Raw genomic sequence first — 19,263 nt, forward strand, 5'->3', positions numbered from 1 at the left:
AATAAGAACAATTTTCTAAAATAAAATCGTTTTAATTATTGAATGGATGCCCAAGAACAACTTTATCATAATATTTCACCATTCACCATTCATCAAGATTAATACAAAACTTGCAAAAGCTTAATTCGGCTTCACCTTCATACAAAGATTCTCATTATATGAATAAATATTCTAAATTATTATTTGAATTTAAAAAACGATTCCATGTATATGAAAAATAATAATTGAATAAAATGATATTTTAAATCATCATGATTATCGATTATTAAAGGTTTTTATGTATCTATATTTCTACAAAATTCTCTTCCTTATGAGTCATGAGTCATAAGTCATACGCCCCCAGCCCAGCCTTCAGTGACCTTGAGGAATACGTTAACTGGATTCGCGCCAAAATTCATAGAGCTTTTCCTCCCAGCCAACACGTGCGCACTTCTAGCGTAACTAAACGTTCTAATATAGCTAATGTTTCATTTAAGACGAAAATTAAAATATTGATTGGAACGATATAAAACATCAGGAACTAAAATTAAATCAAAATTGAAATTAATATATTTGACTAGTATTCCGGTTTCGTCGCTTTACTACATATACCAAAATACAGAAGAACAACCTAACATGAGCACAAAAGTATTATTCTATTGGTAAACGAAATAATATATTTTTAGATAAAATCTCTTATTTTTTTATTTTTATTTGAGAATGAGATATAAAACAACAGGAACTAAAATTAAATCAAAATTAAAAAAAAATATATTTGACTAGTATTCCGGTTTCGTAGCTTTACTACATAAACCAAAACACAGAAGAACAACCTAACATGAGCACAGAAGTATTATTCTATTGGTAAACGAAATAATATATTTTAGATAAAATCTCTTATTTTTTTATTTTTATTTGAGAATGAGATATAAAACAACAGGAACTAAAATTAAATCAAAATTAAAAATCAATATATTTGACTAGTATTCCGGTTTCGTAGCTTTACTACATAAACCAAAACACAGAAGAACAACCTAACATGAGCACAGAAGTATTATTCTATTGGTAAACGAAATAATATATTTTTAGATAAAATCTCTTATTTTTTTATTTTTATTTGAGAATGAGATATAAAACAACAGGAACTAAAATTAAATCAAAATTAAAAATCAATATATTTGACTAGTATTCCGGTTTCGTAGCTTTACTACATAAACCAAAACACAGAAGAACAACCTAACATGAGCACAGAAGTATTATTCTATTGGTAATCGAAATAATATATTTTTAGATAAAATCTCTTATTTTTTTTATTTTTATTTGAGAATGAGATATAAAACAACAGGAACTAAAATTAAATCAAAATTAAAAATCAATATATTTGACTAGTATTCCGGTTTCGTAGCTTTACTACATAAACCAAAACACAGAAGAACAACCTAACATAAGCACAGAAGTATTATTCTATTGGTAAACGAAATAATATATTTTTAGATAAAATCTCTTATTTTTTTATTTTTATTTGAGAATGAGATATAAAACAACAGGAACTAAAATTAAATCAAAATTAAAAATCAATATATTTGACTAGTATTCCGGTTTCGTAGCTTTACTACATAAACCAAAACACAGAAGAACAACCTAACATAAGCACAAAAGTATTATTCTATTGGTAAACGAAATAATATATTTTTAGATAAAATCTCTTATTTTTTTATTTTTATTTGAGAATGAGATATAAAACAACAGGAACTAAAATTAAATCAAAATTAAAAATCAATATATTTGACTAGTATTCCGGTTTCGTAGCTTTACTACATAAACCAAAACACAGAAGAACAACCTAACATGAGCACAGAAGTATTATTCTATTGGTAAACGAAATAATACATTTTTATATAAAATCTCTTTTTTTTTTCATTTTTATTTGGCCTCGCTCACTCTGAGCATTTAGCCACCTACAACATTTTTATTTATTTACATTCTGATTTTTTATATCATTTTCAATCTATGTATCCTATTATATATTCTTCTTAATTTTTTTTCTTCTTATTTTATTCAATTCTTGCTCTTTTTCAAATTTCTAATTCTATTTAACTTTCAGCTTCATTCCATTTTTTTTTCTTCATTCTTTTTTTAGTTCCAATATTTCTCTTCTTGCTCCTAATTCAATTTAACTATTCAAATTCTGTTATTCCTATTTTTCTTTATTTTTATTCATTCTACTTAAGAAATAGAGTTTTTATTTGATTTTAAATTAACTACACATATTTTATTTCATAAATTCTAAGCCATTGACAAGATTTGATCCGAAGACCCCTGTCGTGTGAATCGAACACGCTACCAAAGAGCTATGCTCGCCACAAAATCTCTTTAAAGCTAAATATTCATATATACTGAAGAAAAAAATTATTGAACTTATTTTATCAACCCTTTCGCTACGGGTGTCGTCCATGGACAACATCTGCAGGACGTGCTGTGTGTACGGGAGTAGTCTTTGAACGATTTGTTGTGTTTGACTTTGCTTCAAGATTTATCACTATGGGTTAAGATATTGAGAATTCTAGTCTTTTATTGTTATTTTTAATACATCAGACCGCACACTTCTGTTATAAAAAATACCATAACCAAAACCTTTTGTACCGTATATTAAAGCTTGTGAGAAAATTTATAAGTAAATGTCCTTGATATGAACATATTTCATAAATCTATCAATAAACTAAGTTTCTCTCAGTTGAATAAGTAAGTCGAATTGTAGCACTCCCAGTGTATATAATGTGAAGTGCTACGCCGTAGTATTGATCGCGCAGCTCGTAGGCGTCCACATCCTCACTCGCTGTACCAGGGATCAATATAAAACGTATTAAGTATATTCGGCTAAAAATAACTTAAGTTTTGCGGAAATGTCAAGAAGAGAATGATTATGAATTTCAAAAGTTGTATTTTAGCCTTTATCACTTTTTCTCTATATACACATACGTGACTCGTATATATGTGACATGTTCGTCGTTCACGATGTTATAAATATATGTAGGTCAGCATTAAGCCTTACTCAATGTTGACTACGTTGACATTAACCTTTAGGATATTGTGTTATGGTATTCAAGATGAAGCCACCGTACATATATACCTATATAAGTACATACATACATACATTATTACATATACTATATATAGGGTAGAGCGGGGCATAAAAGTCTGCGGGTAAAAAAGCCCACTACCCATACGTCAAAAACAAAAGTTGTTAAATTTTTTTAAACAACAATATTTGAAAGTAAAGGGAAGAAGATGTATAACCACTCAATAAATTGCAATGTTTGACAGTCCATAACAAAAGTATTTTTTCGTTGTTTTTTTTTTTTTAGTTGTGAGCACTGTTGTTTAGTTCACGAAACATTGATATAATTTTTAAGTATACGTTATTTAATTGTTTTATAAGATGCATTGTTAATTTTAAATTAAATTTAACAGGGGTATAAAAGACCAACTAAACCTTTACCGTGGAAAAGGTGTAAATAATAAAAAAAAGTAAATTCGCTTAAAAAGCAATAAATTGGCTAAAATTCAGTACATTACATAAACATTATATTCTTACACAGATTTTAATAATATGTATACTTGCAATTTAATTTAATTTAATAACGTTTAGCTTTAAATATATAAAGATGTTTGAACGTAATTTGAAAGGTTTGAAATCATTAGTAGCACTAATTGTAAGATCATTTATACACACGGGTCATTAGTACATTTAGTTTATTTAATGACTTTATATATTCGATCCTACATATAATATACTATGCATAATGTAGACTTAATAACTTTTCCAAACTGTACTGCCATAGTTTAAATAATAAAGTAATTGCAAATAATATTAAATATTTCCAATTATATTTTTTGGGTATATTTGCACATACACTGTATAACAAACTACATATGCAACGTTTTACATACGGAAGATGATCGAAAGTTAGGTTATCAATATTTGTATGATGAATATAATTAACAGATAAAGTGATAAAATCTTAATAAAACTAGCAGTCGTAATGTAGCTATAAAATAACACTTTCAATGGTAAAGAAATACACAACAACAGTTTAAGTATAATTATAAATTGATATTTAAGATCGTACAAGTGATAGCAATATATTCGCTTTATAAAAATAACTGCAACAGTACATTATTATTATCGTGCTGTAGATAAGATAAAATGTTCGTATCGCATTTAAGATAGCCCAAAAACTGCGTCAAGTTCAAACTATATATGTATCTAAATCAAAATAATCAATTTCAATTAATTGAATCATTTTTAAAATTTTGTGTTTAAAATACATTTCATTTATAAATTGAACTTCGAAACGGTTTTATCTTCAATATATTTATATACTGCTCGATTAAGCAATAACAATAGTGTATATATATATATATATATTAAATATACCGATATTGTATTTAAGCATCTAAAAAGATTTACTAAATGTCCATGTAAGGACTGTTGTAAATATCATGTTGAAAATAAAAAATTGAAATAAATAATCAAATAAAAAGTGAAAACCATAAAAAATGAATTTCTGTATTTGTAAAAAAATATTCCAATGGTTTTTGAAAATCCATATTTTACTTTTTATTTGTATGTGAGTTATAATATATCTATTATTATATAGAGACTCTGTAATTGTTTAGTTTAATATAATAATGGCAATTAGAAAGAAACCCAGTAGTTGCCATTTCTAATTGAGATGTAATAATATATTTAATTAGTATTTTGGATTAATTATTTTGTCAATAATGTCACCGAAATGTAAGAATCTATAGATTCTAGATCTATAAGTGAAATAAGCTTGATATTACTACTGCTTAATATCAAGCTAAACGAAGTAGATATCGAATCTGCAACCAGTGGTTCAATTATCCTCATTCTTACCACGGTGCTCATAAAATCTATTTAGAAAAGGAAAATTGAAAATATTCTGCAGTCATCGTAGAAACTGGTTTCTTTACTAGTGACTTCTAGTCCATTATCATTGAGTGTCTAGACGTCACATTACAAAGCATAAAAGACCTTAAATAGGTAGAATGTAAATTGAAGAATTATTATGTTCATTTGAGAAAACTCTGGTAGAAAATATGGTTTATCGATAAAACATTCATTAATTGCATAAGATGATCTGTCACTTGCAATTAGTAAAATTAGGACTGGCAAGAGCTTTCGAGAGTTCTGTTTTTCTTAATTGCTTTTCCTTTAAATTATTTTTAGGTGTAGTAGATACGATTTGATCATTTTCAATATGTTCTAAAAAGGCATTTTTATATTATTATTCGTAAAAAAGTTTGTCGTCTTCAATCAATTAAATATTCTCAAATCATTAAGGTAACAACCTTTACCACATTCGACATGAAATCCGTTCTCGTAATTGTAAAATAAATTGATTTACGTAACAAAAAATACATAATTTTCTACTCGGAGATAAAATAATTTCTACAATAAAATTTTTGTACTCTTAAATAATATAAGGAAGGAACTGTAGTGGTGATGCTGGTTGTTACAAGATAACATTTTTCCATTGCTGATTTCTCTACTGTTTCAAATCGTTTATCAAGCGAAGCCGAGTTGAGCTGGGAATTCTTTGAATTAAAATCAAATTAACTCACATTGAAGTGTTTATTTACGCGCAAAAAATACTACTCTCACACGGGATAAAATACATACATTTGTTTCATTAAGATTGTCTCAAACGATAGAAATAAAAATATCTGAGCATTCAATCTAATTTTCACGCACTTGAAGACGTAAGCCAGTCTTTTACATCTCGGATTGTTTCAGAATGACGTTTTACCAGAAATCGCTAGAAAGACTTGGAAATTTTTTATTCATCGTTTATTTATAATTTATCAAGATAGTAAATGTCATAGAGAAAATTTAGTTAGTAATAACATTTTAAAATATAGTCGTTTAAAATATGGTCGTGCATATCCAGCTCTTAATTCAATAGCTTTCAGCATTGTTATTAAAATTGAACGGAAAATTTTAATAAAGCAATTTTGTACCTTAACTCGACCGACCGTAGTATTCATTAACTAACTAGAAGAATCCCCTCAAGAAATAAGGGTAATAAAGATTTCACTAGTTTAGTCGATTATTATTTGAATTTATTCCGGTAATGTCTATTTTAGAACTTTTCCATGGTTCTGTAATAAGAGCCCTAGCCTTGCATCCCAAAGATCAAAAATAAAAACTATTATGAATGATTTATTTTACCATTGGTAACTAAAAAATTAAATATATAGAACTTTTGTACAAATGAATTCTGAAGCAATTTTTCTCATTTGCGGTCGATCATATGACCTAAAAAGTATATACTCTAATTTACTATTTTTTTTTTTTTTGTTTTTTATACTTAACACTTTTTCTTACATTTTTAAGACACTTAACGCTTTTTCTTACATACATATTACTATTTCTTACTTATTACATACATTTTTTTTCCTAACATATTTACATGTTTCTTTATTACTTTTTCCTTTTTATTACATATATTTGAATTTTAACTTTTCCCGAAGGTAGATGTATTGACTTATTCTCCAACTCAGTCATGGATGCACAGAGTCAGAGGCCTTGTTTTTTCATTTTTTGAATACAGTTATACAATCCATGTACCTCTTACTTGTAAGAGGCATGCTGCCACTACAGCTTTGCACACTCTGCATATACGTATGCTGCAGCAATGCCCACGAAAGGCCATTTTCACTTGAAATCATATTTGAAATCTATGATTTCAAGTGAAAATTTGGTATCAAGCTGCTTTGATACCGAACCGACCGAGGTTGGATTCGAACCCGGGACTAGGATTTGCTAGCTCACGTTTTTACCACGGGACCACGGCCGGCCCTAAATTAGTTTTACTAAGCATCCCTTGTGGGTCTATAGCATGTAATACTACCCACTACAACTTTACTCATCCAAAATATTTTTGTGAACATTTTAACAACGTATTGAAAATATGATTCAATTTTTATATAACTAATTCAACGTTGGTTTTTTTTGAGATCTGACAATTAGACATGTGCTTAGAATCTTCCAGGAACGAAACGACCTGTTGACTATAAGTTAGTCGAACAAGTCAGATTGAAAATATACTTAACTTATATGAATTCGCAATGTGAAGGCAGATATAATAAACGTAATGTTAACAAAATCATGTACACTGTTCTAAAGCAGTTATTTCGTCTTTCACTCATAGGAAATTTCACTCGGTCGACGCCTCGAATTCAAATTTTCTCATTATTTTATCATTCGTCAAAAATCACAAGTGAAATGTATCAATATATTCATATTAAACGCGCACGTGTTAAATTGAATGTTGCACGTAAATGGATTTGAAGGAAATAAGTAAGTCAGTGGTTTCTAACATTTCCGTTAATAATGGAATATGGATTCTAAAAAAGTTGTTGAATTCTACTGAAATAAATAAAACCAAAATATTGCTCTTGTAGGTAAGTAAGATAGAAAAGAATATTTCTATTAAAGAATAGGTTAGTGACTAAAGCTATGGGATTTCAATCAGGAGTTTCAGGTTTAACACCTGCCTCAAACAGCCTGATTACAAACAGTAGTGACGTCGACTTTCAATTGAAAATATAGAGAATTTGAATTTATTTCTTAAATTATCATTTAAACAATTATTAAATTAGACCAAATTATTTAGAAAAGTAGGTGCACATACACAATCGCATGAAAGAGTTTGGGCCCTCGGGATCAAGTTTTATTAACTTCCCGTAGGGTAAGTTATAGTATAATCGCAAAAATAATCTAAAATAAAAAAAAATTATGTATTTTTGCGTTTCAGAGATTTTTGAACATTTTGATACCTCAGAGAAAATGAATGTATGCATGCATGTGTGTGTGCGTGTGCGCGTGTGTGTGTATGTATGTGCGGATACAATTTTTCGTCGACGATTTGGTAATTCAAATTTTGAGAGAACCGAGCGTCCGATTTGAATGTTTCAAAAAACATTTTATCTGTATTGACAAAATGAAGGACTTGTGAAAGTTTTGGAAAGACAGATCTAGCGGTTCCGGAGATCCAATAAAAAAAGTAAAAAAAAAAAACATTTAGCGAACAAAAATGACCATTAGACATATGCACATCAAATTATCACATATTTTATAGATATTTTAATAATGAAACAAACTTTGTTTACATTTCTATGGATCCCGTACCAATGTTTATTCGTTATACTGCGACGCGGCGCCCACGCGCTTCGATATTCAATTTTTACGCAGCTATATAGTATCACGGTTGCTTTAAAAAATACACATTTTTGAAAAAGGTCAATTCTTTTCTAAAATTTCAAAAATCTCATAAATATTTTTTTTCAAAGTTCTAAAAAATAAATCTTTAAATAAAGTTCGAGAAGTTACAGCAATTTGCCTTAAGGCACGATGCCATGCACCACTTGTTTGATAAATTAGTCTATCAATAAATAAACATTGTCTCTAATTCAAATAAAAATTTAAATAAATAATAATTATAATTTCGAAAAAATAAAAAAATATATGGCGGTCATTTATCTGACAAAAATATGATATCCTCCCCTGGCGAAGATTTCTTCGACAAAAGTGCTTTTAGTTTGGAAACCGCCGACACAAAAGCAGTCGGTAAGTGCTTACGCTTTCTTCACTAACTCTAATTTGGCTGACAAAGTGACTGACGAGCAGAGAAATAATGTTTTTTATAACAATAATCTTTGATTTACATCTTTGATTGTTGATGGTAATGCCATTATCAGAATAATGCCGTTTTGGTTTTTTGCCTTGCTGAAGAGTTACGCGAAGCATGCTTCCTAGAACTTGAATCAATTAGATTCAGTGTCATTTTAATCCATCAAAGCACACCACGTTTGCAATTTTGATTATTGTTCGCGACTTTCGATTTCAAGTTCTTATCCGTGAATTCATATTTGTTTACCTTGGCAGGTTCATTATATTTGTAAGGTTTGATTGACGTTACTCATGTACAATGAAAAGCACTTTTTTACTTATTTTTTCGAAATCTATGCAATTATATGAAATGTGATGTATGACTAAAAAATATAGTAAACGGTGTCCACGTGAACAATAAACAATTATATTATTTCGCAATTTTGGATCATTTTCTGAAAAGAAGCTGGATTTTCTATGAGTTTGTTCCATCCAAGCAGAAAGTGACCAAAACTGACGAGCTGCAACTGATTCAAACAGTTGCAGATTGTCAGTTTTAGTTAGTTTGCGATAGTTTGTGCTCTATATGTTTTAAACACAATAATGAGTAAAGTTGCATCGATTTTCGAATAAATTAATCTAAGAATTAATTTCGAAATTGATTAAATTCATACATATAAAAAGAAATTTAAAAAAAAAACGGGGACGACAAATATAAGTTTAAAAAAAAAAAGTATAGTAATTATAGATACGCATTCATTTTTATTGCTTATATAATTTTGTTATACTAATTTATGCAAAATATTAGAATATTTACGTAAACAAATATATATACCGAATTTCTTTACATCATGTTTTTTCTATTTACAACATCTAGTTTATGTATAATATATTTTTATAATATACAATATTATTTACCTAATTAATTGATTTAATGTTAAGTTATATTACCAAGATATTTTTCATTCCAATATATTGAAAAATAATATATAGAAGTGTAAATATTTGGAATTTATTATTACTACTATTACTACACCGAGACTAGATATTTAAGATAAAGATATTTAATATGTTAGGGTTCACACAAATCTAATAAAATTTATTGCTCAAATAAAATATTTGTTTACAGTAATAATAGTGAAATAATTTTGGTATTACTATCATGAAATAGCAGTAATGAAAACACGAGGTCAGAGAATATAACTCACTATTTTATATCAAAGCGTAATGCAATTAAATTGATTCGTTAGGCTGTTACGCTTCTTATACGAATCTACGGTTTTATGGCTGAGCTATTAAATTAGTATTTACTGTAGTTCAATCAATTCGCATTTAAAGAATATGCTATTGATTGAATCAATATTACAAAAAAAAAACAAGTTACTTACGACTTATGGGAGAGAGGTATTTAATAACTTTAAAAAATCGTAACAAAATTCTAATTTAGTACGCCATAATAATAGATGATAATAAAAATATATTGTGTTATCCAGCGCCAAAATATATATTATTCATAAAATTTATCATGCAGTCCGTACTCTATTCATGTAATGTAAAATATCTTACATTTTTTAAACAAATTCATCGATGTCATTAGAATAATTTCAAAATTTGAATATGCTGCCTGATATTGAGTTAGACCGAAGTTAGGATCGAACCCCATGTTAAATTTTTTGACAAAAATTTTAATAATTATAGCATCAGTAGTAGTTGATATATCTGGGTCAGTAAGTTTAGGGGCCGATACTGCAATCTGCAAAATAGACCAATGTTATGGCAAGGTTAAGTTATGTAGCAGTTTTCATATAAAGTAGTACTAAAAACTGTCAAATCCTAGGTGGTTGCTGCACAGTCCATGCGTTTTAGATAAAAAAACAACCTAGAAAATGCACCAATGTCAAAAAAACAATGTTATCATAACTGGATCTTTAAGATCTGGCTTGCTAACATATGAGTGAAGTTGCCTTTTATGTGTGAAACACCTGAACAGCAAATACATGACATTTTGACAATATTTGGTAGCATTTTGTATGAAAACTGAAACGTAACGTATAACCTTGCCATACCACTGGTCCATTTTACGGCAGAATCGGCCAATTAATTTTGTGAGTGAACAATGTGTTTAGTTCGCACAACTTTCTTGTTTACCAGTTATTCAATTGCAGTTTAGCAAATTTTTAGTCCTACTTATAAAGTGTCTAAATAGAATGCCCATTCATTGATTAGACGTCTGAGTATGATGCTATTACTAACTATATATATATTAAAATTTTATCAAATTGATTTTGAATACTTCTGTCCACACCAGACTTCAAAAAGGTTATTTTTAATTAGAAAATTGTTTTTGATATTAATTCTTAAGTTATAACGGACTTCGATCTACTTGATCCCAGTATCTTGGGGCATAAGTCGAATATTGATCTTGTATGGAAAATATTGAAAAATATGGAATCAACTATTAAAACATCAAGATGTTATTTTAGTTTTAATTTAATTTTTATATAATGAAATAAAACAGCTATGGTTTTATGAAAAATCGACCAACATGAAAGATGCAAAAGCTATTCAGAAACTTTTTTTTGTAATAAAAAAGCGATTAAGTAAGTAAAGTATATTTATAAGCAGTATATTTACAAATAATTTGCTTTTCACACGATACTAAAGTGACTCGAACAAATTCCGTCACGGTGCGAGAGCACCCCATCGAATAACGAGATGTTTGAAATTCTGATTCATTTGTTGTCTACGTGAAACACGCCCAAAAAGGTTCTGCTCCCACGAAAACCGTATCACAATTAAATAAAAATCAGGACATTTTAAAATTTTAAACTTCAACTTGACTGGCACTGCTGTTAATGACCTGTTCTGATATTAATTAATTGCGCTTTCAATCATAAAGAAATTATTACTAAAAGCACTTTTCATCGGGTGTAAATGTTTTAGCAAAGATTGTTTATTAGCGTTTCCAAAATTTGATTGGCATATGCATTATTAAGAGTGCGAATGAGCAGAGGAGTTTCATTTTCGTAAGTTTGAAATATGCGTTTGATTATCAATAATTATATCTGTGGGAGAAAATTTTTGTATTTATTTATACTAAGATAGACTAAAACTTTACTAAAATAATCATTTATAATCTTGGAATTTAAATATTTAAATTAGATCTCTCCAAAATATAAAATTTTTCCTAATTGTTTTTGTTTTTATTTTTGTAAGATTTTCATTACATTTAATATGAAAAAAATACATTCTATGAATTTACAACATGAATATCTATCTTCATTTCGAGATAACAAAATAATTATTTAAAGTATAATAAATTCACATAACTATTACTTTAATTCTAAATAATATTAATTATGTGGCAAAAATATCACAAAAATCACAAACAATAATTTTTCTAATTGTAAGTATTTAAATGAATGTATCGACTACAATTATATAATATCACAACAATTATATGTCCAAGGCTCAAAAAAATTCCATATTTGGACAGATCCGTCAGAGAGGTCAAATTATAATGAAAAAGATCTCAGAATGACAAATGCTACAAAAATATTTAATAAACATGCCAGAATTTTGTAAATTTTTAACAGCGAATAATGAAAGTAAAAAAAATCAAATCATCTTTTATTGAAAAAAATTATAAAATCTATATTCAAAGATTCATGAAGTATATCCCTTTTTTACATAGACGTGCAGTTGTGATAAAATGTTTTTAAAATATAAGTCAATGGATTTAAATATCTATCTTTCAATGCAATCTGTTATTTGCATTTTAACATTAATTCAAGATCAAATTTGTGTTTTCGAGCTTTGTACATTAAAATCCTCTTTAAAAAATCATTAAAACCCTATAATGCATTTTTTGCTACTTATTTTTATAAAATGGAAAAATTGTAATTTTACTATTCTTGTCAGTAATGATTTCGAATATAATATATAATTTAAAATATAATAATTATTTAAAAGATTGAAATGAAAATTTAAAATCAGTTATCACGTGTAGCTCTATTTAGTTTTGAATAAATAAAGTTTTAATGATTAACAACAATTAACAATTTTTGTTGTCTTCTATATAAATAAATTCTATAAATTATTTTGGTATACATTATTTACATCTAATTATAGATAGTATTTACCCTAGTGGGTAATTACCAGTCGATACAATTTATTGTATCAAGTTAATAGGCCATAATTTTTTAAGACTTCTAAATTCTGGTGCAAGAAGCAGCGGAGCAACAAACAATTAACAAATGTCTTCATACAACTTGATAAATAGATTCTGGTAATTCGAGGTTTCTTACCCAGAATCTGCCACTTATATTTTGCGACATATTTACTGACAAGACCGACCCTATATTATCAGTGCGAAATAATCACAATAGATTGAAATCGATATTCGCAAGTGTTTATTTGCATGTACAAACAAAGTGTTATTGCCAGAATAAAAGACTTTTGGGCTATGAGTAACCGATAGGTTTGACACCTGCAATGTAAACAAACGGCAAAAACGGCAAAAACAGCATTCTCTAATCAAACAAAGAATCAACAATTAAAAATTATGGCGGTGAAGATAAAAGAATAAAGGGATTATAGGAATTAGTATTCAACCATGAATAGCAAAAATTGTTATGTCTGATGCCAAGTAAAATAACTGAAGACATGTTTTGGTACCACAATTGCAAGGTTATGAATTTCATAATTAAGCAATAAAGTATTCTAATTATGTTTAAATAATAGGTAATATTATTTCTTACTGAACCTTCTCAACCAACTCCTAGACCCTGATCCTACCATATCCTAATATTTATATGTAGATGGTTGTTTATAAATTAGAAGTTTTCAATTCATTATTTCCAATATAACAAATTATATTTGATCCCAATATACAATTTTTTTTACTATATAATTGAATGATTGTATTAATATCAATCAGAGACGTGCACAATGAATATAATAAAGTTTTGTATTTATTTATATGATATATTAAATAATGTCAAGTACATCGGCAGAGTTATTACATCTCATTTGTATATTTTCATTTTTAATTTTATTATAAATTTAAATTAACATATGGTTAATATGTTAATCATGCGTTTAATAAATATTGGTTCGATTTAAAGAAATTTGCACATGATTTTATAAACATTTGTGCAAAAACATTAAACACGAGATGATCGTCGATTCAGAACTGAAGTTACAATTGAAAAAAAAATCCTGATGCAGGTCAATAAGAATGGTTGGCGGAAAGAGTATTTTATATACAGAACAAATCTTATGCACGTAAATAAGTGCATGTAAATAAGTTTTAAAAAAATTGAAAAAATTTCCTTGAAAAACGATATCACTTACCGCTTTCATTTTCTGGAAAAATAGTATCCTCGTGCACTGTGCCTTCTCTATGCAATTTGATGTGGCTTAGAGCCGATACCAGCACCGGCACTTTCTGCTGATCAGAACCTTCGTCCCTCTCAGGCTTATTATTAAAAAAATCCATGTAACATTTCACACACTGATGGCACAGAGCCCAAATGTGTTCCTCGTTTAATGGAGAATTAAAGGAAATTAATAAATCCTGCACATTCACACACTCATTTTTGTCCAAGGCACACCGGGCAGGTTTCGATACTTTGACGTCTGCTGCCATCGCGCCAACCTTTTTTGTTGCACTAATTTTTATTACTTATTTAACACTTATTAAACTAAATAAACTAAACTGAAACAACACTGTCCTAATGATAAAATGTTATATATAAAGGACTCCATTTTATATAAATCACTTGTTAAAATAGCATTTTATAATTTGTTGATAAACTCAAACACGATACTGTATAGGACTGAAAATAAACTTTTCATTCAATTTGGATGAAATGTCTTTTAAACACGTGGTCTAGCATCCATTCTCACGAAAAAATCGACGTACGACTTATTAGACCTTGCACTGCCGGCTGCTGGCAGAGAACTGACGCACGAACCATAGATATCATACCGCTATACCGCTCTTCACAATACCAACTTGGAAATCAATATCGTCCGGTATATAAAAACACATCAAATCGCAATGGTGATAGTAAACGGAGGACTATCCAAACAGCTAATTAATTGTCTTATCGAGGATACAAAACTCGTTGCAGTTCATTATTTCTCTTAAAATTTCTACATTGTTCTTTATTCGAAATTAGATTACAACTTAATATGAAAGTTATCTCTGTAAATAGTTTTAAATAATATAATTGAATAAAATAATTGATATTATAAAAAAAGAGTAAAAATATTTATAACTTCCGTAGGTAAGTTATTGTAATGGGCCAAAATCAAAATTGAAAATTTTTACATTTCTCGACGTTTTGAAGGTTTCTGAACATTTTGGCATACTTCAGAAAAAATGAATGTGTGTGTGTGTGTATGTATGTATGGATACAATTTTTCGTCCACGTTTTCGGCGTACGGATCAACCGATTTGAATGGTTCAAAAAACATTCGATTCCTATTGATAGGGAGATGTGCAGATTAGTTTTTTGCAGAGGCAGGTCCAGCAGTTACGGAATAAAGAGCAGAAAGAAAATAAAAAATCGAGTTTTTGAGAGAACGGAACATACGATTTGAATGATCTAAAAAACATTCAATTAGTAATGATTGGGAGAAGTGGTTATTAGTTTTTTGCAAAGGCAGGCAAAAAATGGCAGTTTTTGAAAGAACTAAGCGTCCCATTTAATTGATTCAAAGAACTTTCTGCTTGTCTTAACAAAATCATTGATTTTGGAAAAAAAATTGTTTCAATTTTTTTTTAATTTTTTTTTTCATTTTCTGTATATCGAAAATAATTCAGATTTAATTTTTATTTCTGACTATAGTTCTAATATATTTTAAACAAATAATTTCAACTTTGCAATTAAGTTTATATAATTCTTATAAATATTAGACAATGTTACAATATTTATAATAATCTATTTCAAAACATTTAATATTCCTCGAGCATTTCGTTACGGTACGGGAAGTTCCAGCAATTTGCCTTAAGGCACGATGCCACACACCCCACTAGTTTAAAATATATATTTGTTACATAAATTGAAACAGTGAACTTTTTTTACGTATGTTTAACATAACTGGGTTTGAATAAATTTATAAAATTACCATAATTTATTAATTATTGCTCTAAGATAAATTTACTTACGATAACTAAAGTTTATGTGCACCCATAATTGGGGGTACAACAGCTTCTACAGAGCCAAATCAGGAAACACATTATCAAAAAAAATACATGTGGCCTTACGTTCTAAGATGAATGATAACATTGAAGATACTGAGTTGTACCTTAAGCCTACTGTCTCATGACAAGTCGTAAAGTCAACAAGTAAAACTTCTAAGTGTAGGCAAACCTCATCAAACAATTCATTTGAAAATGCAATCAATCAAATAGATTTGACATATTAAGTTCGAGAACAGAAACATCAAACTGCAATATAGTTAATCGAACTAATGAAAACATCACAATGACTACTACAAAAATACAAAGACCACCACCAATATTTGTGTACGGTATTACAGACTTCCCGGATATGAAAAGTGATTTAAATAAAATCGTAGAAGAAAATGAATATATACTTAAATCTATGCCAAATAACATCGCCAGAATAAATACTAATTTACCAGATCAATACAGGGCTGTAATCAAGTTCTTTAAAACAAAAAATGTAGTATATCAGATAATCCAGGAACGGTCTTATAAAATCGTGATAAAAAATATACACCTTACATATGAGACTAACGAAATAAAAAATGAATTAAAGAAACTTAAGTTTAAAGTAAGGAGTATAATTTATGTGAAACAACACAAAACCAAGTTGTCCTTACACATGTTTTTTGCAGATTTAGAACCTGCAGAAGACAATGGCAAAATATATAAACTAAAAAAACCCTAGCTTAACCCTAGAATGGTATTGTGATTAACAAGTGATTTTTTATTCATCTTTTGTCATTGTATACTTTGTGATATCATCAAAGGTTATTTCAAAAAATATAAAACTCTGATTTAGTAATAAATAGTGTTTTTATATTTGCAAAATTTCCATAGCAAAAGTACCTACATCATTTATTATTGCAGATACCGTTCTAGGGTTAATATGATATTATTATTAAATTATGAAACAGATGTTTGTCTTTAACTATATCTTTTTTTTAAATTATAATATATACAGTGCCAAATTTAAATTTATGCCGCCCGAGATACTGACAAAAATGCCGCCCTATCACTGAAATTTTACTTAAATAGTTACTTACTTATTTTTCTAAAATGAGAATAACTATTTGACCACAGAAAATGTATTAATAAAAATTTTCCTAATTTGTTATTGTTCTTTTAAATTAAAATTAATTAGTGTTATCGGATAATTATTCAATTGAAGTCTATTCTTAAAAAGACATGAATAATTTGAAAACATTTTTGATTTTTTGAAAGAAATTTATTAATTCCCAAAAATAAAAAAATAAATATTATATTTTTAAATCTCCCTGGAAATAAAATTAAACTATTTTGATAGTTTTCACTTAAATTTTCGCAATTATAATATACAAAAATTTTATTTGAAACATAATGCAATTAAAAATTATATTTCTTGAAATAAAACAAGTTATTAAGAAGAATTGTATAGTATAATTTTTTTTTACTTTCCAAATTTTAGCCCTAGAAAATTTGCTGCCTTGGGCACTATCCCCGACCGCCTCTACAGTAAATCCACCATTGTGTATATATTTTTATATATTAGTAATATTATATATTATCGGACTTTTTAAACTCCTTGAAATTTTTTTTATTTTTTCTCGACATTTAGAGTCATGCTGAATCGTTTGATATGAAAATTGAAAATAGTATGTATCTGTGTATAAGAACCAAAATTTCGCCGTTTACAGTTTAGTTTTTCGGTATATTGGGCCAAACCGTTACGAAAAGGAAAGCGCAAAATTTTTCATTCACGTTTTCGCAAAAAATCCTGAACCGATATTGAAAATTCAAAACCCGTTTGAAAGATATCAGTTGGAAATCGTGGTGAATAGTGAAATAGTTTTAGTGAACAGCTAGGCTGTTGTTTCGTAATGTATTGTTGAAAATTATTTTTTGACGATTTTTATGAAACTTTGTATGGTGATGCGGTTCATGGTCTTAAAGAACATTATAAAATACTCTAGTCCTACGACAAGTGGTTTAATAACAATAATTTATCAAAATTTGAAAACGTTTATTGACTATATAAACGCAAAAGAACTTATTAAAGTTTTTGCAAATTGCCATATACAACTAATTTTAATCGGCCTTACTAGAGCATTCAGTCACACATATTATTTTAATTTTATACTCAATTTTATTTCACATTTTATTATTTTACGTTCCGCATATATCCATTAAAATTTTTATCACTTTGGTTTTTCACATACATTCAGATCCAATTCTATTCAAAACGTTCTTTTTATACAGTAGTGCCTTAGCAAAAGTTAGGGCTATTTTCACTTGGAAATATATTTTGGATCTGATGATAATGGATATCACTACACCCAGGCCTCGCTATACGGCCGCTCTTTATACGGCCTTTCGCTATAACGGCCCTCTTTAATTAAGGAACGTTTTCGATATACGGCCTAAAATGTTTTGCTATAACGGCTTTTTTAACTTCGCGTAGGGCAAGTTACAGTAATCGCAAAAAAATCGAAAATGAAAATTCTTATATATCTTTACGTTTCAAAGTTTCAAACGTTTTGGAAAAACTATAATATAAAGGATGCTGTTGAGAACATTAGTGAATCCTGGAAGAAATTGAAATCGACAACAATGAACCATGTTTGGAAAAAAAAATATGGCCAGAATGTATAAAAAATACCGATGCAGAAGTTAATATCCTTCCTGAAGTTAGACAAAACATTTTGGATTTAGCACATTATCTCGGTTTTCAAGATTTAAACGAATCTGTTGTACTGGATCTACTTACAGCTGATAGGGAACCCCTTTCATATGAGGAACTCATTCAGTTGCAAGCAGTGCCGGCATATGATGAAGATACGGAACCTGTTGTATCCAAACAGCTAACATCAAAAATCATGTCGAGCGCTTTTTCATATTTTGAACAAGGAATAAACATCCTCCTTGAAAACGATCCTGACGTTGAACATAACGCTAATGTGTCTAGAGGAATTAACTCAGCCATTAGCTGTTATAGATCATTAGAGGAAGAAATAGACAAGAAGGCAAAACAAACAACTTTAGACAAATTTTTCAAACCACCAGCGCAAAATGATGGTGACAGTGATCTGTAGGTTTTAGTTGTTTCATTTTTATTTAAAAATTATGGAATGTTTTTGAAGTTTTTTATTTTATGTAAAATTTATGTTCTTGTTAAATATGTTTATAATTTAAACAAAATAAAAAAATAAAATGCATTTTGCATAAACCATAAATGCATAAACCATATTATATATTTATTAAATTTGGAACCGATCCCATTGAATTTGTATGAATACGTATTAGAATAATTGATTCGTCATACGGCTTTTCGCTTTACGGCCAAGTTTTGCGGAACGTATCTAGGCCGTAA

The 19,263-nt window shown here is 28.3% G+C and overlaps 2 protein-coding genes across 2 annotated transcripts in view; both read right to left on the reverse strand.

The window, feature by feature from the left end:
* LOC113375118 (protein spire-like) overlaps positions 1–14,625 on the reverse strand; it is a 502,830-nt gene extending 488,205 nt beyond the window's left edge. The window contains exon 1 of the mRNA XM_026615068.1: positions 14,033–14,625. Within this exon, the coding sequence (XP_026470853.1) occupies positions 14,033–14,327 (295 nt within the window). The 5' untranslated portion in view covers positions 14,328–14,625. The remainder of the gene's footprint in view (positions 1–14,032) is intronic.
* The window catches only part of LOC113378526 (nuclear RNA export factor 1-like), a 51,273-nt gene that overhangs the window by 27,441 nt on the left and 4,569 nt on the right, over positions 1–19,263 (reverse strand). The window lies entirely within an intron of this gene.

This window comes from Ctenocephalides felis, unplaced genomic scaffold, assembly GCF_003426905.1.
Source record: "Ctenocephalides felis isolate EL2017-DRISC unplaced genomic scaffold, ASM342690v1 CF-g0.4_SCAFFOLD_01886, whole genome shotgun sequence".
Classification (NCBI taxonomy): domain Eukaryota; kingdom Metazoa; phylum Arthropoda; class Insecta; order Siphonaptera; family Pulicidae; genus Ctenocephalides; species Ctenocephalides felis.